Source organism: Lepidochelys kempii, chromosome 9, assembly GCF_965140265.1.
Source record: "Lepidochelys kempii isolate rLepKem1 chromosome 9, rLepKem1.hap2, whole genome shotgun sequence".
Classification (NCBI taxonomy): Eukaryota; Metazoa; Chordata; order Testudines; family Cheloniidae; genus Lepidochelys; species Lepidochelys kempii.
The window spans coordinates 47,170,081-47,195,954 of record NC_133264.1 but is presented as its reverse complement, the minus strand read 5'-3'; the positions used below and the strand labels follow the sequence as shown (position 1 = coordinate 47,195,954).

At 41.9% G+C, this 25,874-nt stretch overlaps 1 protein-coding gene across 4 annotated transcripts in view; it reads right to left on the bottom strand.

Annotated features, from left to right (window-relative positions):
* The window catches only part of WDR33 (WD repeat domain 33), a 106,762-nt gene that overhangs the window by 33,997 nt on the left and 46,891 nt on the right, over positions 1 to 25,874 (bottom strand). Inside the window, exon 8 of one of the 4 annotated variants that reach the window (XM_073360151.1) lies at positions 8,921 to 22,761. The exons of the other annotated variants lie outside the window; for them this stretch is intronic. Coding sequence (XP_073216252.1) covers positions 22,745 to 22,761 — 17 coding nt within the window. The 3' untranslated portion in view covers positions 8,921 to 22,744. Of the gene's footprint in view, positions 1 to 8,920; positions 22,762 to 25,874 lie in introns of those variants that run through there. 4 annotated transcript variants of the gene reach the window in all.

Here is a 25,874-nt window from a genome sequence, read left to right as displayed (position 1 = left end):
GGAATCAGTCCCATCAGTCTAGTTTGTCATTACTGACTAAGATGAAGCCAATTGTTATTCAGACACAGATTCCCTTCTTCCCGACCAAGAAACTGCAAAAAACATTTTCTTTGACAGCCAATATACATTGTGCTTTCTGTCTAAACAATTCCATTGAAATGGTAAGTTCAAAAAGATGAGTTTAAGGAGGGAAAAATCACAACAGTCGTTTCTTTTAGAATAAACATTGCATGAACATTCATCCTTCACAGTAAGGTAAGGGGAAGAAGCAAAAATCAAAGTAATGCAGTTTGGCTATCACAGACTGCAGAAAAGGACCCATGTCCACTATCAACCTCAGCCATAATGACTCAGACAACAAGTGGCTCATTAAAAAGCACTGGAGATCTGAGCCAAAATATAAAGGAAATTATTGTTGAGATTACCTAATCATGATAGTTTGCCTTCAGTGTTTACCAAATTAAATAAGAAACAGAATCATGGAGATAAGCAGATGGTTGAAAAAGGTGGCACATTATTCTCACTATCCAATGTGGCTAGAATAAGTAGTATTGGCTTAAAATGCCTCAGGGGCAATACTCATTCTCCTAAGAAAAATTAAGCAGTGGAATAAGTTATAAAGAACAGAGTTTGGGGCAACCATTGCAACGGATATTGAAGTTTATTATATGTATTTATCTGCCAGAGATGGTATAAAAATAATTAAATACGTTGTACAACAGCATAATGGGGAGGGATATATTGAATGTTTATAACAAAATTATTCTATGTTTAACAGAAGGTGGTGGTGTGGAGTGTTGGGTGGGTGGGTGTGTGTGTTTGGTTTGGTTTATTGATTTAAAGACATTAAAATGGCAAAATGTAGGACATAAAGGGTATGTCTTCACTACCCATCAGATCAGCGGGTAGTGATCGATCTATCGGGGACTGATTTATCACGTCTCATCTAGACGCGATAAATCAATCCCCAAATCAACGCCTGTACTCCACCTCAGCAGGAGGAGTAAGCGGAGTCGATGGGAGAGCCACCACAGTCAACTCATTGCCATGAGGACAGCCAGGTAAGTCGAACTAAGATACTCCGACTTCAGCTACGCAAATAGCTGAAGTTCAAATCTTAGTTCAAAACCACCACCCCCTGACCCCCCAGCGTAGCCCAGGCCCAAGTATTTTGGAACAGAAATATTGAAATGTATAGTTTCTCTCCATGACTCAGTCTGTACTTGAACACAGACGCTGTTTTTGAACGTATATTGGTATAGTTACTGCACGCTATGGTATCACATGATTGTGTAGTATGTAGTGATTTTTGGAGAGCTGATAGCATGGAGGTTTTCATGAAAGTATCCTGAGAGTCCATTCCAGTTCTGGCTCTGCATCTGCTGCTTGTTTGCAGGGATCAGAATTAGAATTTAAATTACAACATGTATGAAAGATTTATGCCTAGAGGTAGAAAATGGGTTTTAATCACATTGTCATATAGGAAATGCCTGGCAAAAATCCTGGATGTCATTACATATGCCTAGATATATCACCAGAATGATACCTTCTAACATTTGAAAGAGAAGTTGCTGCAGTTAAAGTCTGTTGAGAGAGTAAACTTCTGTTGTGGAGTCATAGGAATATGTTCCCACCAAAAACGTTTAGTTATTATACTCAAAAGCAGATTCCTGAATCTAGAAAGCATATTTAAAAAATTTAGAAAAACAAAACAAAAACACACCTTCAGAGAATCTGGTACTCTTAATGAAGTGCATTAGTACCAGACATACAAAACGGATAGAGCTAAGGTCATGGAGAAGAGGAGACACTCCCCGGTAAGGTACATTGAACTACTCAAAAAATGTGTGAAAAATCAGAAGAGGGCCCTCAGCATGTTGACAATGCTCCTAACACTTGCCAACCAAGGAGCAGAAATCCCCAGGTTGCACTCAAACTCTGATTTTACCCCTGGTACTAAGACACAAGAGCATGTGAACCATTAGGCCAATACAAAAACCCAAACCAACCAAAAAAACTATAGCTATCACAGGAAATTACAGCTTTTTTTGGGGTGGGGATGGGGGGCTGGAGCAGTTTATTATTGTCTTTGATTGTGGTGTTCTGTTACATACCCTGGAGCCTAATCCTTCCCTTGTTAACCAAAAAAGAGTCAACGGCAGCTTTGAGTGTATAATGCTGGCTTAGGCCCCTGAAAGAGAATTCTACCATGCCTGTAACTACTCAGGGTCCTCATTTCTCCTATCAGTTCTTCTTAGAGAACCATTTTCCTCCTATATAGCCACTTCTCTGAAGACCACGATTACAAGAACTTTTTCCTGCAAGAAGAACTGATGTTTTATGTCATTTCATTCATAAACCAAACGAACTACCCTACTATGCTAACCCTTTAATGCCCTTTTAAAATATAGATCCTTACAATTTTTTATAATGTAAAAGAACATGATGTGTTCCATGCCACCCACCAACACTATAACTTAACATGTAGTCCTACATCTCTGTTGCCTGTTACCTCCCGCAACATCCCACGGTCATATTTAATCTAGTTTTGAAACAGTGGCCTCATGCACCAGTGCACCACCTTCAAGATCTGAGGATAGTTAGTTTAATTTAAAACAGTAATCCAGGTGAGCCTATCAGGCAAGTTAAGTTCCTTGGACAGTATACCACTTAAGTAGAGCAGCATAGTGTGAACGTATTAGTAACTTCTCCAATGTGTAGATTACTGAACATCTGCTTAAGCTTATCCCACCCTACAGTTGTTACATAATTAATTTCATCACAAATTTTCTCAAGATAAAAGACTGAATAAGGAAAAACTAACGAACTACAAAAATACCTAGCTGACCTGAGGCAGCTTTGTAACAAACTTGCTTGGTATGGCAAACTTGTATTCATTGAATTCTGTATTTTACTTCTTTGTAATCATGAATCGCTATATAAATTAGCATGATCACATAAAAAATATGACAAAGCACTAACATTCACTGTGCTGAGGTGATGCAGCAAGAAGTTACTTGAGGGACATGGGGGAATATTCAATTTTTTCTCCACTGTGAAAAGTATTAGTCGTGCATCAAGAACATAAAAATAGATTTAAAAAGGATTCCCATCTCAGAAATCCATAGTCATGACAATGTGCTGACAATGAACTGAAACTGTGCTGAAATTTTTTTAAGGGAATTAGATAGAGTAGCTAAAAAAGACAATCCCTAATATTTGAGGGATTGTATATCCACAAATAGGAAAATAAGTAACTAAAATAAGGATGCAGGGGTACATAAATAAAAATTGACTGGGGAAAAAGTCCTGTCTTGAAACTAAAGCTGCAGACCTGAAATCTGCTTCAGATGAAAACACTTTACAGATACAGGTCATCTAAAGATTGCAGAAAAGATGCACTAACTCTAGGCAGAGAAAATTGTTATGTTTTTCTCTTGTAGGAATCTGTCCTTCAGTGTTATTCTGAAAAATCAAAAAGCTAATGTATGATTCTATGAACGGAGGAAAAGGCCACTGAGCATCATTCCCACTTCTGAAGACTAATATAATTATGGATGCTCATTCTAACCCAAATTAAAGTATGACCAGAAAAAGATTGACTCATGGAAGAAAGTAACAGCACCTGTGTTTAGCAAGATGGTAGCAGGAAAATCATAAATATGTGCCTCTGTTCCTCGGGCAAATCACGAGAGGAGCTGAAAAATCATTTGCCACCCAACTCAAAAATATTACAATATTAATATTAATATATAAATATTATAGCTTCAAGTTTACATTTTAATTTTCTAAATATTTTGATTCACAGAGGCTATCCTGTAACTGGGGTATTGTAACCTTTAAAAAAATAAACCCCAAAACCTTGATATTTATAGACCCCTTTCAAAATCTTTTATTTTAAAGTGTCAGTTAAAATAGTTATTGCTTTCATACACAAAATACACCTTCATGAGATTATTCCATGCCCATGGACTACTTATGGAATTCCCATTACATAATAATTATTTATCTGATGTGAGTGGGCTGTGCTACAAATGGCACTGACTTGTGTCATAGAGAATATCAATACACACAAGACCAAGGTTTAAGGTTATATAATAAGGCTGAGAAATATTTAATTTTCAAAGTAACAGTCCCTCTCTATAGGCGACTGGGCAGCATGGTCATGTATATGCTCCATCAATACCCTAGTTTCTCCAGAGATAGTACATCCTAAAGCCTGACTGTGCCTCTACATTAGCAAGACTGTGCAAGAGAACACAACGGATTTTAAGTGTTACTACACAGTTTCTGCAGTATTGTGCATCATGGATAACGGCTATGCACCTTGCAAGCACAGGCAACACACTGGAATTTACTCCTGCTTTATCCCATGCAGAATCAAGGTTATGCAGTGTATGCAAACATTAAAAATGTAGAGAATTTTTTTTTTTTTAAGATAAAGTGAATTATCTAACATACAGTTTTATGGTGAATGGCTCCTGGAAAAGAGATAAGCAAGAAAAAAAATTGCAAGAGGGGTGGTCTGTTTAAGAGACTGGTAATGAGATATACATGGCCTTTCATCACTAGAGGCCACTGGTTCAGATTGGTGGTGACCAGAAGTAGTTACTATCGGATATCTGCTCATTTAAAAATATGTGAATTGGTTGTCCCAGCAGAGTCACTAGCATGTAGTTTGCTGCAAGAACTGGCGCCACTGCTGGGATTATCAACAAAGCACCATGGACTACCTTGGCATGAAGCCTGAACTATCTTTTCATTCCTATGTATGTTCCCTTCCCCTTCTAGGTCAGCACTGAAGAGCATAGTCACGGTGGTGAAAGAAAATTTGTATTGATTATGTTGCTTCTCCCCAATAAAGCATTTCCATTTCTAAGGCTAACAATTTGGCACTATACACATTAAATTCTCTTGATAAAATTTAAAAATCAAGGAAAAATTGCTTATTTTCAAATCAGTTACCTTACCATTTTTGTTTAAAAATATGCAAGAAGTCTCCTCTCTGCAAAGTGTGTATGTAACAAATATTACTGTTAATAGCAATTCTCTGCACCCTGACAGTACAAAAAAAAATCTTACAGCAAGAAGGCATTGTATATATAAGTTATTCATTACAAATACTGCTGTTTGTATTCTATTGGGAGGACAAAATTATTCATTTGGCCAATAAAACTTATTTCAAAACAGGGGTTAAAAAACCCTTATGATTTTATGATGAACAAACAGTTTAGACAACCCTCAGCCCAAAATAATTAAGTGTTATAACTTGTTGGATGTTCCACTGATCTTCAAGTGAGAGGGGACAGAGTTCTGTAGAGACTTTACAGCTAGTGCAAAGCCAGCCTCAAGGGCCACAAAGAAACTCAATTAGTTCTGTCCCAGCCTCCCCATCTAAAGTCATAAGGAATCAACATCTTCAAGATGAAGCTGCATTCTGCACCCTAACTATTGTTGGTAGGCTTTTACTATTCTTTGAAGTAAGGAGCCAGGCCCATTAGGTAAGGAAAATAGAATGAAAGTTGGGAAGGAAGTATATAACAGAAGAAAAAAGGTTTGGTATGTCCCCCACCCTTGCCAAGAAGGCTAATGGCATTTTGGGCTGTATAAGTAGGGGCACTGGCAGCAGATTGAGGGACGTGATCATTCCCCTCTGTTCAGCACTGGTGAGCCCTCATCTAGTGTACTGTGTCCAGTTTGAGGCACCACACTACAAGAAGGATGTGGAAAAATTGGAAAGGGTCCAGCGGAGGGCAACAAAAATTATTAGTTGGCTGGAGCACATGACTTATGAGGAAAGGCTGAGGGAACTGGGATTATTTAGTCTGCAGAAAAGAAGAATGAGGGGGGATTTGATAGCTGTTTTCAACTACCTGAAAGGGGGTTCCAAAGAGAATGGATCTAGGCTGTTCTCAGTGGTAGCAGATGACAGAACAAGGAATAATGGTCTCAAGTTGCAGTGGGTGAGGTTTAGTTTGCATATTAGGAAAACCTTTTTCACTAGGAGGGTGGTGAAGCACTGGAGCGGGTTACCTAGAGAGGTGGTGGAATCTCCTTAAAAACCTCTAAGGAAGGTCAGGCTTGACCAAGCCCTGGCTGGGATGATTCATTTGGGGATTGGTACTGCTTTAGCAGGGGGTTGGACTAGATGACCTCCTGAGGTCCCTTCCAACTCTGATATTCTATGATTCTGTCTAGCCATAAAGAAAGTGAGGGTGTTAGCTCTGGACCTGCTTGTCACACCTCTGGGAGTTGTGTGTCACACAAGTTGAGAACCCATGATCTAGGAGTACATGTTCAATAACAGTATAAACCAGCTGGGCAAAGCCAGACTGGTCCATCTAAACTTAGAAGGAAATAAGGATAGGGAGGAAGGGGACTACCCAGTGTATGGGGAGGATTGTTTGTATGAACACGTAACTATGTCACATTCTATTCAAATTGTGCATGCTCTGGGGCATTGCCACAGCATGCAATTTCAGGATTCTACAATTTGAAAGTAGGTGGGGGGAGAGGGGTCAATAAGATGACCATCAAATCTGCTGGGTGTTTCCAATGCCAATATAAAGGCTCAATGGCTAACACACATCCTTCTATTGTTATGGTGCTCTCAGAGGGAGCTTAGCAGATATGGTAGTCTTTCCACTAGACCTTCCCATCCTGTTTATGTAAAATTTTGCATGTTCTGAGGAGTACAAGAGACTCTTCCACACTTCAGATCAGTGGTTCTCAACTCTGGTCCACCGCTTGTTCAGGGAAAGCCCCTGGTGGGCCGGGCCGGTTTGTTTCCCTGCTGCGTCTGCAGGTTTGGCCGATCATGGCTCCCACTGGCTGCAGTTCGCCACTCCAGGCCAATGGGGGCTGCAGAAAGTGACGCAGGCCGAGAGATGTGCTAGCCGCCCTTCCCGCAGCCCCCAGTGTCCTGGAGCAGCGAACCGCAGCCAGTGGAGCCGCGATCGGCTGAACTTGCAGACGCAGCAGGTAAACAAACCGGCCCAGCGTGCCAGGGGCTTTCCCTGAACAAGCGGTGGACCAGAGTTGAGAACCACTGCTTTAGATGCATGCTTTGATTAGATCATATTCAAATCAAATGATTGTATGTTAAAATAATCCACGAGTGCATTACCCCTCTACCAAGAACTCCATCAAGATCTTCCCAATCTCTTACCCAAGCACCCCCTGATCTCCAGGGTCTGGCGGAAGTGTGTATTTCCTTCAGACATTGATATGGTTAGCATAAAAAGAATCAAAACACAAGTTCCTGCTGTGATCATTTGAATGTTTGCTCCTTAGGTTGCATGTTCAAATGTACCTTTGTAAGTAATTAGAGTAGTTAAATGCACTAGCACATTTCTTTGCTCCTAAAATAAAATGCAAGAACAAAGTTAAAGGAACAGTGATGTTAATTTAAACACAAAGGTCAGAAAATTCAAATGTTAAAGGTTCCCACAACAATATCAACCTTTGGAAATAGACCATTTAAAATCAGGTAAGGGCTTCTACACATTTTAGAGTATCCGTGGTATAATGCATGAGGGGAAGCAAGAATGACAACTCTTTATGGGCTTTTTTTAGTTCCCCAGTATGCATGTTGTTTTGAAGGTATCCAATGACTTAGAAATCTTCTGTTTTCACTAGTCCGGAGGAGAAGACTTGCTCTCTGTCTATCAGGACCCATTACTCCATTTTAATATATGTTTTCATAGGTGAAGACATACCTGGGAACCTTTTAGTCTCCAACTGTGGGGATCTCCTATAAAGACTTACATTTAAACATGAAGTTACTTTGTCATTTACGGAAGGAAAAACAGCTTATAATATGAAAAAAAGTATAGCTAAGTATAGATCAGGACTTTAATTATAAAGTCCTATTTTCAGATGCTTACAAACTCCCTGAGAAATTCACCCATGGACTGAAATTCCTTTGTTTGGCCTCAGCCAAAAGACAGATATTTCCCCTGCAGAAAGTTTGAGGGAAAATCCCTTCAGCTGTTTTCTGGAGTGAAAAAACATCCAGAATGTTGAGGGTTTTTTTACACCAATAATTCAAAGAGCAAGAAAAGCCTTCTAAACTGGGCATAAAAACGATCCTTATTTGGTTTAAAAAAAAGCTATAGAGAATTGAAAAAATTTATGAGCATGCTAAGGTTTTAGCAGATTGTTGTCCTCTTTATATCCTCATGATGTGGTATCCCAGAGAGACGACTACTGCCACTGATGGGAAAACATGAAGGACAAAGATTGTGAATGTCTTGTATATGGGTTCTCAACACAAAAGGTCACAAACAAGCGTAAGGGGGCTATGATCCTTCCATACTCTTAAATGGGAGGTTCTATTACCTCAGCAGAGGGGGTCTTGGTATGAAAACATTTGAAAGCCACCGTCTTAGCCAAACACATAGGACAATCCAAACTGTGCAACATTTTAAACAAATCTGTGAGCCATCTACAGCTCCTTACAATGTATAAAGATAGCTTTAAACTTTTAAAGCATTTTTCACTTTAGCAAAAATCAGGGAACTCAAGACTTAATATTTACAATAACTTTTGGTGGGTTGATCAGAGATAGGAGACAGCAAAAACACTGAACCCTTAGTGCATTTTTCTCACCTTTTCCTCACCTCTCAGTTGAGCTTTGGAAAAGCTGCATTAAGTTATAGCCTATTTGGATGTCATCACCCCACTCCAGTCTTCTAAAGCAATGGGTTTCAAACTTTCCAGACTATTGTACCCCTTGGGGGGGGGGAGGGGGGGGAGGAATAGCTCAGTGGTTTGAGCATTGGCCTGCTAAACCCAGAGTTGTGAGTTCAATCCTTGAGGGGGCCATTTGAGGGATCTGGGGCAAAAATTGGTCCTGCTTTGAGCAGGGGGTTGGACTAGATGACCTCCTGAGGTCCCTTCCAACCTTGATATTCTATGATTCAGAATTCCGATTTGCCTTGCATACCAAAGTTTCACCTCACTTAAAAACTCTCCAGCTGCCCAGCTCTGAAGGCAACGCTGCTCTCAGCAGCACCACAGAAGAAAGGGTGGCGATACCATAATGTGCCATCCTTACTTCTGTGCTGCCTTCAGAGCTGGAGAGCAGTGGCTTTTGGCGGGGGCATTCATGTTGTTTGTGGCACAGGAAGACTATTTTAAAAATCCTGTTTCCCCGCCCCTCCCCAATATCCACTCTCACCTGCTCTAGCATGGTTTGTTGAATTTTTATCCCTCTCCCGCTGTTGTGGCAGTGGGTCCTGTAGGACCCACAGGATCCCAGTCCTGCTGCAGGGCTCTAGAGCCTGTTGTAAAACTAGGGAAATGGGATGAGTTGACAGACCCCCTAGAAGACCTATGCGTATCCCCAGGGGTACACATACCCCTGGTTGAGAACCACTGTTCAAAACAGATCTAATGTAGAAGACAAAGCTGGTTTTTAAGCTACAGAAATTAAATGTAAAAAAACACAGTTAAATACTTAGCACTCAAAAGACAGGGTTCACAGTGTAAAAGTCATATGTCCATTACACACAAGAGAAAGTTACTTATCTATCATTCTTTTTTGAAACTATTACACAGAAAAGCAATTCTCCTGTCTGAAGCTGACAGAGCAACAGAGGCCAAGAATGCCTCTTGCTTTAAGGTTTATTGGCATTATGAGGCACTGGCAGTCAAGAGGGCTTTGGCACCCTCATACTGACCAATCACCAGTGCCTCAGCTTCTTCTAGAACCTTCCAGTCAGGTCCTGAATTACATCAGGAACAAAAGCTCCATTAAAAGGCAGATTATAAAAACAGGGAAAAAGTTAACATTTTCCAGATATGTAATATACAAGCATCTCAAAATAATAATTAAAAACATACCCCCAAATTGTAAGGGAAATGGGTCGATGAGTATTAATCCTGTATGATTAATTACTGGAAAAAGTGATTCTTCATAGGTATGAAGAATCACAACAAGTAATTTCCTCATCACTGAAGAGAACATATAGGATTCCCAACACCCCTGAAGGCCTTGTCTACACTAGAAAGTTGTACTACTTTAACTACGCAGATGTAGTTAAAGCTGTACAACCCTCTAGAGTTGATGCAGTTATGCAAGCACAGCTATTCCCATATTGGCAGGAGAATAATTATATGGTCGTAAGTCACCTTTACATTGGAATAGCTGTGTCCACACTCGGGCTTTTTAGCGGTATAACTATTTTGGTTTAAAAAAACAACACAAAAACCAAACACCCACCACCGCACCCCTAACTGAAATAGTTATACTAGTAAAACGTTCAAGTGTAGACTAAAGACTTCTGCTGGCACAGCTGTCAGTCAAGGGCATGAAACAGGCATGATCTCTAACCTGCCAGCACAGCTATGTTGAAGTCCCTAGACACAGTTATACCAGCAAAACTGCACTTTTGCCAGTATAAGCTTTAATTGCACAAGGCATGCTTTACCAGTATAGTATACTGGAATAGGTATACCAGCAGAGGAATCCTAGCACAGACCTGGCCTAGGCCTTAGTGTGGATGCAGTTATATCAATATAAAGGTTCTTTATACTTACAAAGCTATTCCCATATAGGAAGGCAGAAGACCTAAGTCACTTTTATATCAGTATAACTGCATCCACACTTGGGGTTGTACAATTATTTTAGATAAAAACAAACACACCCCAACTGAATCAGTTACAATAAAACGTTCAAGCATAGGCCAGGCCTCAAAAGTTGGAGGAACATATCAAAATAAGGTCCTACAGGAGTAGAAACGGTAGGTTTATATACTTGCTAAGGGAGGAATACCCCCCTCTCCAACAGGAATCCAGCACTTTCTTCTAGCTATGGAGAGGATATTACACTTTATATTTGTGACAATTTAATACAGAAAAAAACCCATTACAGTCCATTTTGGAGGTTTTTATGGCTCTCTCTAGAGTCTTGTACAGAAGAACTCATGGTGACTAAGATACCAAGGCTTTACAGGTGGAGACACAAAATAATAGCCCCAATAAACTTTTAAAATCTCTCAAACATTGGTTTAAAATTTTTTTTCCACCTGTAACATATAATATACACAAAATATATTATTTGACAGTAAAGTTTTATCAACACTTATTTTGGATGGTCTTCTTAACTCACTCATAGCTTTACTAACTAGTCATGAGTGAGCCATGCAGCCAACTCAAACTCATGCAAATAAAACCTCAGATATAATTATGTATGTCACATTATATATAATACACATACACAAAATAGATCATGCTTCCAGAAATAAGATACAAGGTTATTCTATCTCGACCTCATAAAGGTGTGTCCTCCAGCAAAAAGCAATTTTTAAAAGAACTGGCAAAATTATATGAGATATTCTAAACAAGAATAAAACTTGATATCTGGAAAAGTTCTGGAACTCCCTACTTTGGAAATGGGTTTCTACTAATAGGCTAAGTAATCATGCTTTGTAAAGATATGCAGTGATAACTATGGGGTTGCCAAGTGTACATCTTGAGCTGAAAAAGACCCAAAGTTGGCTATTAGATCAGAGCAGCCAGAGATGCAATAAGCAACTATTTACTTTAGCAACTCTGGATTTTATTACAAAATGTTCAATTGTTAAAAGGTTTCAGAGTAGCAGCTGTGTTAGTCTGGGTTCTTGGCTTCAGCAATATCTAATGGCAATGACTTCAAGTCTAATTATGTTCTGTGTTGTGGAAAAAGAATTTCTCTTCTTTAGTTTTTATTTTTTCCCTTCAACTGAACCAAGTTTATTCTTGTTTTGTGACACAAAACAAGGAGATAAGAAGCTCTGACTCCAACTTTTCTATACTTTTAACATGGTCCCTCTTATTTGTCTCTTCTCTAAAGAGAACAATTCCAATTTCTCTTCAAATGAGAGCTATTCTATGCCCAATAATTCTTGTTACTTGTTTCAGAACTCCCTCTACCTAATCCTACAACTTCCGTTTGAGATAGAGTGATCCAGTACTGCATTCAGTGTGGGCAAACCATGGATATATATATGGCATTTGCTGAGTTATTCTCCATCCCATTCCTTATGCATTTTGTGTGTATTCGTTTTTTTTTTTTAAATTGCAGCTGTGCATTGAGCAGAGCTCTTCATCAAGCTGGTCACAAAGTGATGCCAAGGTCCTTCTCCCGACCTGATATAGTTAATATAGAAAGATTGTCTTCAGTGTATTGTAGATATACAAGAATTAACCAGATCAGAACAGTGACTGATCTAGTCCAGTATTCTGTTTCTTACAACGGCAAATACCAGATGCTTCAGAGGAAGGTGCACGAAAGCCCCAAAAGGGGACAATTACTGAATAATCTCTACATAGGGAAAGTTTCTTTGTACTCCCTACTGTTAAAGGTTGGGTCATGTACTGAAGCATTAGGGTTTTATTCCCTTCCGAACTTGGTAGATTTTTTTAAAATCCTGCTGAATTCTTAGCCCCAATGACAGACTGTGGAACCCACTGACTCAAATAAATTATGAGTATTCCTGTAAGTTTTAAATTTTCTGTCTTTCAATTTCACTTCATGTCCCCTTGCTCTTGTATTACGGAAAAATTTAATTAGAGGTGCCCAATCTAACTCCTTTACACTATTTGTTACTTTGTTTATTTATCATGCTCCCTTTTTTATCTCCTCTAGTCTACACTAAACACTTGTAATCTTTTCATTCTTTGTACAGAAGTTTTTCCATATCTTTGATCATTACCACCACTTATTTCTGAATTCCATCCTTTTCTGCTTTATTTATTTTTAGATATGGTCACCAGAATTGAACACAGTATTCCAGGTGAGAGCTACCACTGATATATAGTTACAAATTTATGCTGTACTTCCATATGAGCCAAATGCCTACAGCCACCATGTTTACCTCTAGACATCTGTGTCAAGGGCACTGGACTCGCAACTGTGGGTGCCCTCTATTAGAAGCCACCTAGATCAGATGCTGGGCCTGTTCAATGCCTTCATGTATGATCTTTCATATCTCCTGGCATTTTCTGAAGAGTCTTCCATGGTGTTCCTTTTCTCCACAGCTCTACCCCATCTTTACTCATGGAAGCCTGGAAGTTCACAGCTAGAGCTGTTTGGAGGGTTTTTGACTAAAATACTTTTTCCTATTAAAAGCAGTTACCTACCTCTTGTAACTGTTGTTTGAGCTGTGTTGCACACGTTCATTCCAACATAGGTGTGCAACCACCCTGAGCTCAGTCATGGGACATTTTCCCCCTATGGGTATCTGACGGCTCACCTCTAGTGCCCTCTGGTGTTGCACACTCATAACGCTGGTATAAGGGGCCCTATTGAGCCTCTACTCCTCAGTTTCTCCTTACCAACCACTCAGAGTGAGGCCGGTGGGTGGGTTTTGGAATGGACATGCACAATACATCCCAAAGAACAGTTAAGAGAAGTAAGTAACTGTTTTTCTTCTTCGAGTGCTTGCACATGTCCATTCCAACTCAGGTGACTCGCAAGCAGTAATAACGGAGGTGGGCTCAAAGTTCAAGGACAAGCCGCCTGTAAAACTGCTCAGCCAAAGCAGGCATCATCTCTAGCCTACTGCGTGATAATATAGTGTGTGGACAATGTGTGCACTGATGACCAGGTCACTGCTCCACATATGTCCTGTACTGGAACTTGAGCAACGAAGGCCACTGAAGAGGCTTGGGCACTTGTAGAGTGGACAGTAAGTTTTGTTGGAAGGGGAACGGCCACTATGTCGTAGCATGCTCGTATGCAGGAAGTGATCCAGGACGAAATCTCCTGGGCAGAAATGGGAAGCCCTTTCATTCTGCCTGCTGTTGCTACAAAGAGCTGTGGTGATCTATGGAATGGTCTGGTCCTTTCAATATAAAAGGCCAGAGCCCATTGGATGTTCAAGGAATGTAGGTGCTGCTCCTCCCTAGTTGCATAAGGTTTAGGGTAAAAGACTGGCAGAAAGATTGGTTGATTGCAGTGGAATACAACCTTTGAAGGAATTTAGGGTGTGGATGAAGCTGTACTTTGTCCTTAAAGAAAACTGTATAGGGTGGCTCTGTCATAAGGACTCAGAGTTTAGAAACCCTTCAAGCCAAAGTAATTGCCATCAGAAAGGCTGTTTTCCACGAACGGTGCAGGAATGACCACATTGCCACTGGTTCAAATAGCAGTCCCATCAGTTTTGAGAGGACAAGGTTCAAATTCCATGGGGGAAGCGGTTCCCTCACTTCAGGGAATGTCCTCTCCAGACCTTTGAGGAACAAACTACCATTTCATGTGAGAACACTGACCTATTATCGACCTTATGGTGGAATGCTAAGATGGCTGCCAGGTGGACCTAAATGGTTGAAATGGCTAGGCCCTGTTCTTTCAAAGATAGGAGGTAGTCCAAGAAGAGTTGAATCGAAGACTGCATTGACAGAACCCCACAACCAGATGACCAGAGAGAAAAATGTTTCCACTTTGCACTGACCTCGTGGAAGCCTTCCTGCTGCACAAGAGAATTTTCCGGACCTGCTGTGAACAAAGCATGCTCATCGGGATTCAGCAACGAAGATACCATGCCATCAGATGGAGAGAGCTGAGATTCGGGTGGAGCAACCAACCGTGGTCCTGCGAGATTAGGTCTGGGTACAGCAGAAGCTCAGTTGGGGTCTCACAAGAGAGGCGAACGAGTGAGGTGTACCAATGTTGCCTGGGCCATGCTGGTGCTATCAGGATGACTCAAGCTCGGTTCTGCTTGATCTTTTTGTCAACACCTTGTGCACTAGCAGAATGGGTGGAAAGGTGTAGAGCAGGCGACAACAGCTCAGCAGAAGCGCGTCTGTCATTGAGCCTGGGCTGTGGTCCCTCAGAGAGCAGAACTGCTGGCTCTTTCTGTTGGAACATGTGACAAAGAGATGTGGGGAAAGCCCCACCTGTGGAAGACGCTTATTATGACATCCAGATGCAGGGATCACTCATGATGAGTGCAGAAGGATCTGCTGAGGTGGTCCGCGAGCTGATTCTGCACCCCTAGTAGAAATGAAGCCTTGATTGTAATCAAATTTGTGATGCAGAACTCCCATAGGTGAACCGCTTCCTGACACAGAGGGGAAGAACAGTCTCCACCCTATCTGTTGATACAGTATATGGCTGATGTGTTATCCGTGAGGACTGATGTTGTTGTGTTTGCAATATGGGGCAGAAATGCTTGGCATGCAAGGAATGCTCTGAGCTCTCTGACATTGATGGGAAGAGCTAGTTCCTCCAAGAATCAGGGCCTGTGAGTCTTGAGCGCCCCCAGGTGGGCTTCCCAACCCAGCACTCAAGCATGAGAGACCACGTGGGCCAATGGTTGAGGCTTTGTGAAAGGAATCCCTTCACAGACCACCTAACGGTCTAGGCACCATGATAGGGAGCAGAGGACAATGTAACTACCTGTATAGGAGGTGCCTGGAGGGAGAGTACGTCGTGGCCAACCAGACCTAGAAAGGTCCACATCTCAGCCTCGTGAGACACACTACATATGTGTATGACGCCCTGTGGCTGAGAAGACTCAAGCAGGTCCTGACCGTCGTGATGGAATGAGCCTGCCCTAGCAAAGTAGCTCCTAGATTACTCAGAAGCAATCATCTGGGAGGAGGACTTTTGCCAGCTGGGAATCTAGGACCACCCCGATGAATTCTATCCTCTGATTGGGGACTAATGTTGAGTTCTGCCTGTTGATAAGAAGACCCAATGACTGGAAGGTTGGTTGGATGAGAGCAATGTCCGATCTTACTTGCTCTCGAGACGTGCCCTTGATTAGCCAGTCATTGAGATACAGGAATACATGGACGACTCTTCTTAGAAAGGCCGCTACCACTGACATACATTCGGTAAAGACTCTTGGGGCTGTCAAAAGGCCAAACGGCAGGGCCTTAAATCGACAGTGCCCTTTGTTCACCAAGAATCTCAAACATTTTCTGTTGCCATGGAAAATTGATATATGAAAGTATGCATCCTTTAAATCGAGGGCGGCATACCAATCCCCTGGATCCAGAAACAGGATAATGGACCCCAAGGAGACTATGTGAAACTTAACTTCTTGAGAAATCAGTTGAGGCGGTGCAGGTCTAGGATGGGCCTGAGACTGCCCTTGGCCTTGGATATTAGAAAATAACGGAAGTAGAACCCTCTTCCCTTTAGATATTGTGGAACCTCGTCCACAGCGCCCATACTGAAATGGGACTGAACTTCCTGCTGTAGCAGAAGCTTGTGGGGAGGGTCCCTGAAGAGGAACGGGGAAAGGGGGTGGGAGGGAGGGGTGGAGGTGAACTGAAGAGTGAATCTGACCACTGAGTTTAAGACCCAGTGGTCAGAGGTGACCTGTTCCCAGGTCTCAAGCAAGTGGCAAAGAGAATTAGAAAAAACAGTGGTAAACTGGATCACGTGAGAGTGGAATTGGTATGCTGTCCTCAACAAACCCATCAAAATGAATGCTTTGAGTCACCTGAATGACAAGGGGCCTGTTGAGAGGGCCCCACCGAGGAGGAAGGTGGATGTGGCCTGTGCCCAGAGCCTCTATTCCTTTGTCTCCTCTGGTTGCATCTCTGGTGAGAATAGAAACGGCCAAACTGCTGAGGCCTATATGGTCTCCTGGGCTGAGACTGGGACTGCAACACCAGGAATTTCAGAGTTGCTTTGGTGTCCTTAACACCGAGGAGCCTAGCATCTGTTTGTCCCGAAAAAAAGCCAGGGCCCTTTGAATAGTAGGTCTTGCACTGCTTGCTGGACCTCTTGTGGGAACCCTGACACTTGCAGCCACAAGCTCCTGTGCACAGTGATTGCTGTGGCCATAGACCTGGCTGCTCAGTCCATGGCGTCAAGTGCTGCCTGTAAGGAGGCTCTGGTAATTGTCTTGCCCTCCTCCACCAGGCCTGAGAACTCCTGCTGGTTCTCCTGGGGAAGCCTATCCTTAAACTTGGCCATCTCTTCCCACATGTTATAGTCATAGTGACCCAGCAATGCCTGCTGGCTCGCTATGCACAGTTGGAGTCTTCCTGTAGCATAAGTTTTCCTCCCCATAAGGTCCATCTTTATTGGCTCCTTTAGCTTTGGAGTTGACCCTGTGTTGCTTTGACAGTCCTCCTTGTTAGCAGCCGCTTTGACGACAGACCCAGGCAGGGGATGGAAAAATAAAAACTCTCATCCTTGACCAGCACAAAATACTTTCTCTCTGTTCTCTTAGCCATGGGAGGGATGGATACTGGGTTTTGCCAGAGGATCTTTATTGGGCCCACAATGGAGCTGTGCAGGGGATGGCCACCCTTACTGGAGCTGTGACTGTCAGAATGTCCAGGAAGCCATCAGATGGTTCCCTAACGACCTCTGCCTGGAGACCCAAGTTAGATGCCACCCGCTTAGGTAAGTCCTGATGGGCTCTCAGGTCATCCTGGGGAGAAGATCCTGTAAGCATTACTTTGTCCTCTGGTGAGGTGGAGGAGGAGGCGGTATGAGCTGTTGTCTCAGCATCCAGGGGAATCTCCTCCTGGCTAGCTTGCAACTGCTGACCCCAGTACCCGCTTCAGTCCCGTGACGTGTTGCGGATTCAGTACCAGTACCGGGTCCAGCGTCAACAGCAGGGTTTGGCTCAGGAATCTCTTGGTGCTTCCCTGGCATTGCCCTTGTCTCCAACATTGCCGACTAGGAGCTCCTCGAACTAGTGCCATGGCCCAGGGGAAACCCCCATGGGTTCCAAAAGGGCCATTGGAATGATGCTGGTCCCCCCCAATGTCAGAGATGGGTGCAGGGAGTGATCATGGTGCTAATGCCTTGAGATGTCAGACCCCAAATCTGAACCCAAAGATGAGGAAGAGCTATATGATTAAGGTGACCACGGCCTTGCTGATCCTCCTGGTGCCGGGAAACGGTGCCGCGGGGACATCTCCAGTGAGGTAATAAGTGGAGGCTTTCCCCTAGAAGACAGTCTTGAGAATGGCCTGAAAGTGGTGGGTTTGGACCTGCTCGGTGGCGCAGGCAGTGCCGCTTCAGGTGTCTTAAGGGGCCTCGGTACCAGCAGTCATCAAGTCTTTAACGGCAGCATGTTCCTCTGGGTCGATGATATCAGTCTTCTGTTCGGTGCTGGACAAGGGGGGTAATGCCTCACCCCTGTGTGTTTGCGGTGCTGATGGCCAATGCTGGAGGCTGCTGCGGCGCTGGTGAGGGAGAGCGGCCCTGCATGGGTCTCGCTCTATTCCTATCTGCCCGCTTGTCCATCCTCGGTGCTGGGGAACTAGTCGTCTTCCAATGTCTTCTCTGCCTCTTCCTGGGCACGAGGGAGGAAGAGCGGTGCTGCAAACTCTTAGGGGCGGGCGGTGCGGTATGTACAGATGCGGATGTACTCAGTGCTGAGTCAGACCTCGGCTCCAAGGCAGGCCTCGGTGCTGCCTCCATGAGGACGACTTTTAGCCTTGCTGCCTGGTAGTTTTGTGACTGCGGCTTGAAATTGCGGCAGAACTGGCAGGAATCTTTCCTGTGCCCCTCACTTAAGGCAACTTAAGTGCGGGTCACTGGTTGGCATAGGCTTTGCACAGGAAGAGCATTGCTTAAACCCCGGCGACCAAGGCATGCCCCAGTACCAAGGAGATATGGACCCCCATTCCTGACACAGAGAGGAGTCCTAGTTACTACTCTAAACTATCTAAACTTAACACACTACGTAAACTCATAAAAACTATTTACAGAATTCTCAATTAGGAAACCACAAACACACTTTGCCAAGATAAAGTGGGGAGGGGTGGGGTGGGAGCTCCAACAGCTGCCACAGGCGGTAAGTAGGAAATGAGGAGCAGAGACTTGGCGGGGGCCCTTTATACCAGCGCTGTGAGCGTGCGACACGAGGGGATGCCAGAGCTGACGGATACCACTAGGGGAAATATCTCCGAATGCTGTGCTCAGCGTGCTCGCACACATAAGTTGGAATGAACATGTGCAAGCACTCGAAGAAGAATATGCTGTTTCATACATACATTTCAGGGAGATTTCAATGTTTTTAACAGGAAGATTTCCGGAATGCAGGGTGGGCTCTCCAGCCATTTAGAGAGAGAGAGAGAAAGATAGAGACCGACCTAAACTGAAAGCATGATCTTTTCAACCCAAAAACCATTTTGCAAAAACATTTGTAAGGTTTTCATTTCATTTCACACTGGAAAGAAAAAAGTCAGAACTTTGAAAGCTGTCGCAAACCAGAATTGTCATCCTTTAGCCAACTCTATTCACAACATAAAATACTGTCTGCATAAATTCTGTCCAAATGAACATTAATAGAGTAGCTCAGAACGGAAAGTGCATATTTCCTCTGGCCACAGCCACCTAAATCAAGACGCTCTTACTGGGCAGCAGAAGATGTAACTAGCTATGTCCTTGAGCAAAGTGCAGTCTTTTTTTTGCTCAAGAAAGAGCAGAGTTGTTAGGCATTTTCCCCACCTTCTATATCAGCCCATCCAGAAAAGGGTTCATGCACACAGTGCCTCTATTCATAGAGAATGAATGATCCAGGTACTTGTCAGCTTTGTCCCTTGAAGATACATGAACAAAATCAAAACCAGTAGTGTTAGCCAAACCTTGGAGAAACTGAAACAAAAGGCTAGAATCTCTAAGGCAGGGCCACTTATCTCCTGCAGAAATACACTTGGTCTGATGAGTTTCCACACTCATATGTGGAAACTAATGCACATCAAAATGTCAACCCCCTTGATCCCACACAAGCTTTGAGAGGTGCACTGGTGGGGGAGATCCAGAAGTCAATGCTGTCACAGTAACTGACACTGACTGCATTGAAACCACAGGCATGGGTAGGTTCAATGCCAACATCAAATATCAAGATTGGCACCAAGTACGAAATAGATTAAGACACTCAGATTCTTCCATCAGCACCAAAAGCTCTGACCTAAGTGACAAGGACAATACCAGTATCTTTGAACAAAGACAGTTGAACTTGAAATGATTCAAGCACTGATGCAAATATACACTGTTGCCATCTAGGGTCATCCAGATCACTTCCTGTTACTGAGCACAAGTGGACTATGTGAAAGCTTTGATGCAAAGCTGCCTGAAGTGAAGTAGTGCGTCAAAAGATTGCTGGTTTTAACTTATCACCTCCTGCACATGGCACTCTGGTAGCTTCATTCAACAAGAAGTTGGAGACCAGGAACATGACTTAAGATATTTAAACCCTGACACAATGAGGCAAGTTCAAGCTGTTGAATATCACAGCCCACTTCACAGCAGCCAGGTTAGTGGGGCTGATGGATCCGAACAGTCGCTGGGTCTATATAGATGGTAGAGGCCAACACTAAGTACCATTTCTCTCTCACCTTAGGATAACTCCTCAAAGTGAAAGCCTAAGCACTCTGGACCATCTTCAAGGACTGCTCTAGTGGACACTTATAGGAGACACTTTAGATGTTTCTGCCATTGTTTAACAAACAGCTCTAGGTGAGGTGCCCATACAAGCATCTCACTCAGGAAATAATGCTCTTCTAAGAACACAATGCAGCACTTATGCCTGTCCATGATGGACACTTTATGCTACATGCGCATTTCCCGAATTTGCTGAGCTTCCTTCCTTCCTAGAGACAAAGACGGCAACAAACTTGAAAGAGAAAGAGCTATAAAAGTAAAATAAAATGCTGCAGCAATGAAGAAAGCTTTGACCCAAGTAGTCAATGAAGTAATTCATATGTCACGTCACATAATGAGATATGGAATGCTAAAAGTTTGAAAAGCAAGACTCATACTGTTCCAACTGCTAAAGCATTCAAAGCATCTCAGAGAAGTTTAGCGCAAACCTCAAAAGGGGAATGTCCTGCAAAGCTAAAATGAAGGATCAAATGTATGTAAATAAAAACCACTGTGCATAGGCCATTAAAAACTGGTTCAACTGACCACATAAACATATGATTACCAAATTGATAGTCCAAACAAAAGGCAGGAAACAAATACCATGGAACCAGTGTGACAGGGCCAACTAGACCAAACACCACAAACAATTTTTTTTAAATATTAAATTTTATTGGGGCTGAGGATACACTTCTGTTCAAACCAAGCAAAATCTGCAGAGATGGAGCATGAATGGTGATCTGATGCATAGCTCTGACAAAGAGCTCTTTAGCGGACCTACGTCAAGAAAAATCTAATAAGGAAAGTTCTAGAAGGACCTGAGTCAACCCCAATTCTTCAGCAAGTTAGAGGGTGGGGCGGGGGTGAAAATGGATATTTGCTCAGTTATCAGCGACTCAGAAGGATAAAAATCATAGAGCTCAAATTCCCAGCCTGTCTCATGCTGGAAACACAAGAGCCAAAAGTAGAATTCCTTTAAAGTTGGCATTTTTGAAGAAATATATACAAATATTATTTAAACACCTCTGCAGAATACTGTGTGGGTAAATTTTAAATGTTACCATGAGAATCTTAACTTTCCATTTCTAACCCTGTTTAAATATGTAACCTTCATGTGATTTTTATAGTTAATTTATACCAAAAGCTGTATTTATTCACCTACTTTTCCCAACAGGATTGGGGATCATGTCATCATCAGTAGTATCTTTATACTACTGGGGGTGGGAGGAAAGGGTGTCCTGGAGGTTTCTTGTACTTCTCAAAAAGGAACGAACTGCTTATGAATATTTTATGCTATAAAGTAGCCTGGATGTATCACACAGAAGCTAAAGATCCAAAAGTGAATATATATTATAAATTCAACAAGAACAATTACAGCATATAGTTTTCATACTGAAAGACTCTGGGAATTTTAGTTCTTAAATTTTAAAATAAAAAAGTACTTTCCCTCCTATGAATTACCAAACTAATGCTGAATAATTAAAACAAAACATTTATTAAAAAGGATAGCCATGTCTTCCAAACAGGGTCAATCATAATACTTAAGTGACATGTGTAATAACTTTTTTGTACACAGATCCAATTAGGGTTGCCAACCCCCCAGGAATTAAAGATTAATCTTTAATTAAAGATGGTCATGTGATGAAACCTCCAGGAATACATCCAACCAAAACTGGCAATCCTAGATCCAAATGTAAGCCACATTTGGCCTAAAGATCAACACTTTGGCCCAGCACAGGATTGAAAGGATGTTGCCTAGGCAAAGAGGGTTGCATGAAGTTCCCTCTCATTTTCAAACACCCCCATATTTAGAAATGCTCTGGGAAAGATTTCTGCAGAGCAATGCAGGGACTTTCTCCATCCACAAAGCAAGAGCATGCAGATGCCACAGAATTCCTAGTCCAAGATCGAAGAATCAGGCTCTACTGTAACTATGCTCCAATGAGTTGTGCATTAAACATCTGCTGGAACACTGGGCAAGCCCATCATTATATAGCTTAAATGACAATTGGATAATACTTTTGTGTGGGTTTTTTGTTTGTTTTTAAACTAAGTGTAAATAAACAAAGTAGATACTATTTAAATTTTACATAGTGCAGCATAATAAGGATACATGGAATGATAGAATTGAAGGCTTTTCAGCTATTCAGTTCCTGTACTACATAATCTACCATTGTCAATCCCTGAGCCTGTGAAAATCTATATAGCAGCCATCTGAACAGTGTCTATAGAAACAGAGCAATTCTAGAGAAAATGTTTATAGAATGTTTCCAGAAAAGACTCCCCCGGAACTAGGTCAATCCTCCAAAAAAATTCCAGACACTTTAAAATTGAATTATATAGAAAGTTTCCAAAAGGTGTAAGATTAAAAACAAACTCATTCCTGAAAATCTGTTTGAATGATGAATTTGATCTTCAGCTGGAACAGTAATCTGGAAGCAAAAGCCACATCATTATCACAACAGCTATCAGTATTTGGGAGCAGAATTTACATACAGGATATAGGGTAACATACTTTCCAGTCCCCTCACTGTGTTTCCCTCTTGTGTGTTGCTGGAAGAGGATTAAAGGACTGTTTCAAATAAAAATATTTTTGAAAGGAAAAAAATATAAGACTTTGGGGTAGCTTACACAGTAGTTTCTACAAAAATGAGCAATTAAAAAAACAAAACAAAAGCATTTAAGAACTAAGAGAATCTTGTTCTGTATTGGTAGGTGAACTGGGTGTTGAGAGGAGACACTGTGAGCAAGAGTCGGAATGTATCGTTTTAAAATCAAATCAGTCTCCCTAAAATATAATTTAAGTTTAGAAGCTCCTTCACTGGAGGTTTTCAAAAGGAGGCCATACAGACATCTGTCTTGGATGGTTTAGACAAAACAAATCCTACATCTTGGCAGAGAGGTAGTCTAGATGACCCTTGCAGTCCTCTTCTAACCCTATGGTTCTATGATTCTAAGTTGATCCTTATTTTTGTGATAATTAGCAGAATATTTGTATTGGCTAGCAATTCAACAGGGCTGGACTGATTATTTTATTAAAACTACAGGAGTGTTCTCTGGCTTACCTTCTGAACCAAAATGCTACAAAGATGGGTCACAAGAGCAGTGGAAATATATTTTTATAGAGCAAGCCAGTAAAGCCTCCAGAACTTCAAGATCCTAGCTCAGTACCAAAACCAGCTGAGGCTGTAAACAAACAGCCGCACAAGAACACCTGCACTCTAGAGCAGAGGTCCTCAAACTGTGGGGTGCACCTCAGTAGGGGGGCGCAAAGAACATTCAGGGAGGGCACAGCTGGGGCCTACGCCATCTCCCATGGGAGGTGGAGAGGGAGCATCACCCAGTTCTGCTCCTGGCCCCAGCTGCTGTCCCATGTCTGGGACCCTGGCTACTGCCCCTGCACTTGGCCTCTAGCTATGGCCCCAGTCTCAGCTCCCTTACCCCATCCCCACCTCCCAGAGCCATGGCTCCGCTTCCCAGTTCAAAATTTCCATTTAACTGTAGGAGTTGAACCACCAATTAAATTCAAATTTAATTTCAAATTAGGGCATTCCAAAATTCCAAAAAATTCTAAAATTCCAAAAAAGGGCATACTGTGCGCTTAGTGAAGACACTACCTATGCCAATAGGAGAGTTTCCATCAGCGTAGATATCCCACTGCCCCAAGAGGCATTAGCTATGTTGATGGGAGAAGCCCGCCCGTTGACATAGCACTGTCTACACCGGGGGTTAGGTTGATATAACTAGGTCACTCAGGGCTGTGGATTTTCCAACACTCCTAAGATAGATAAGTACTTTTATTATGTAGCAGAATCACAGAGGAGTAAACAAGCACACAGATGTTAGGAGGTTTGTCCAAAGCTATATAGCAAGTCAGTGTAGAACTGGGAACAAAACTCAAGAATCATTGTTCCCAACCCCATCTCAATATCTAGACTGCATTTCCTCCAAAAGCCAATAAGGAATGCTGCTGCCCTGTCGGGGAAATAAACCCAACCACATAAATGAAAGTCTTTCAGAAATTAAACTAAAAAGGATCAAAAACTTAGAATTAAGCTTCAAGAGATTTTACAACCCAAAGCAGATCCAGAAGCAGAATATATTGACTGGAAAAAGCTGAGTTCTTCAGAGTTGTTTCAGTAGGACTACTTATGGAATGAGGTGTTATGCAACAAAAGGGCAGCACACCCAGCCCCTTACTGTTTCCAAACTTGTGAGCATATGAAAACATTACTAAATTTTATCACTATTGCACTAAGTTCCAGTACACACATGTGCCAATGTTTTTTTGGTACGGGATGGGAACTCCCGGATTACTTTCTTATGCTCGACTGGGAAATTCAACTTCTCTCCCAGTCAAAGCAAAGGCATTAAAGATATGAGCAAAAGGCATTTCCTTATAGTAATTTATATAATTGGAAGAAACCATTGGCATGTGTGTGTACTGGAACTCAGTGCAATAGTTTATAAACTCTGAATAATCATACTAGAACAGAGTTTAAAAGAAACTATGGTGGCTTATAATCATTTACTATATGAAAAAGCCTTTGGCTAATACCTTGCCTTGGCAGGGAGAAAAATTGAATTTATCGTTCTATTTCGTAGATGGATATAGGAGAGAAATCCAAGAATACCCTTTTCAACTTTCCCTATCAATCTCTACATAACTGGCCTTCTGCACACTCAGGGGAAATGGGAGACTAAATTTACCCAAAATGATAATCAGAAGCTCTTGCTCTAAGACAATTAGACAGTATTAACACAGAAGGTTAGGTGCACCAGGAGTCTCTGAAAGCAGACGAGGATTTGAGGAATTTGTCACTGCAAGTTTTATGGAGATATGAATACAAGATTCACCAAGACCTGGCATAACAAAACACTATGAAAGCTTTTTTTAAAAAAAAAATTAGGAAAGCACAACATAGTAAGTCTGCATTTCTGCTATGTACACAATGCTCTTGAATCTTTGTAAAGTTCATCTTATTACAGTGCTTTTTCATGACTCTCACTCTCATTTCAGGAAGGGTGCCTGACAGATTTGCAACTTTAGGAGGAGCTGGATATTTCCTACACATTACAGTACTGCATTGCAACTGCTACCAAAAAGTTAAATATGAAAAAGGAGTTAAGTGTAGTGAACATGATTAAAAGTAAATTTAAAAAAACTAAGTTTGAAATGAGAATTGCTGTTCTGTTGGATGGTGAATTCTGATGAACCTTGTTACTAAGATAAGCTTTGGAATACATTTGCAGAGTACGTATGAAGTGCATATATACATTTCTCAGGCCAACACTAATGGGACTACTTACATCAAAAGTAGTGAGACCCAAGCAGAACACAACCCAGAATCAAACACAGCAAGGTGGCTCAATTTTTAATATAGTACAAAGGCAAAAGTGCTCAATCTATTGCCTTTCATTCTGGATATGGATTATAGCTCTGAAAGCTTTAGACCAGTGGAAAAGCTTTATTTTTCTTGTCTGCTTATGGCTTTAAGGGTAAAAAGACTAGCGTTCAAAATAAATGACTGCATCCCCCAGTGCA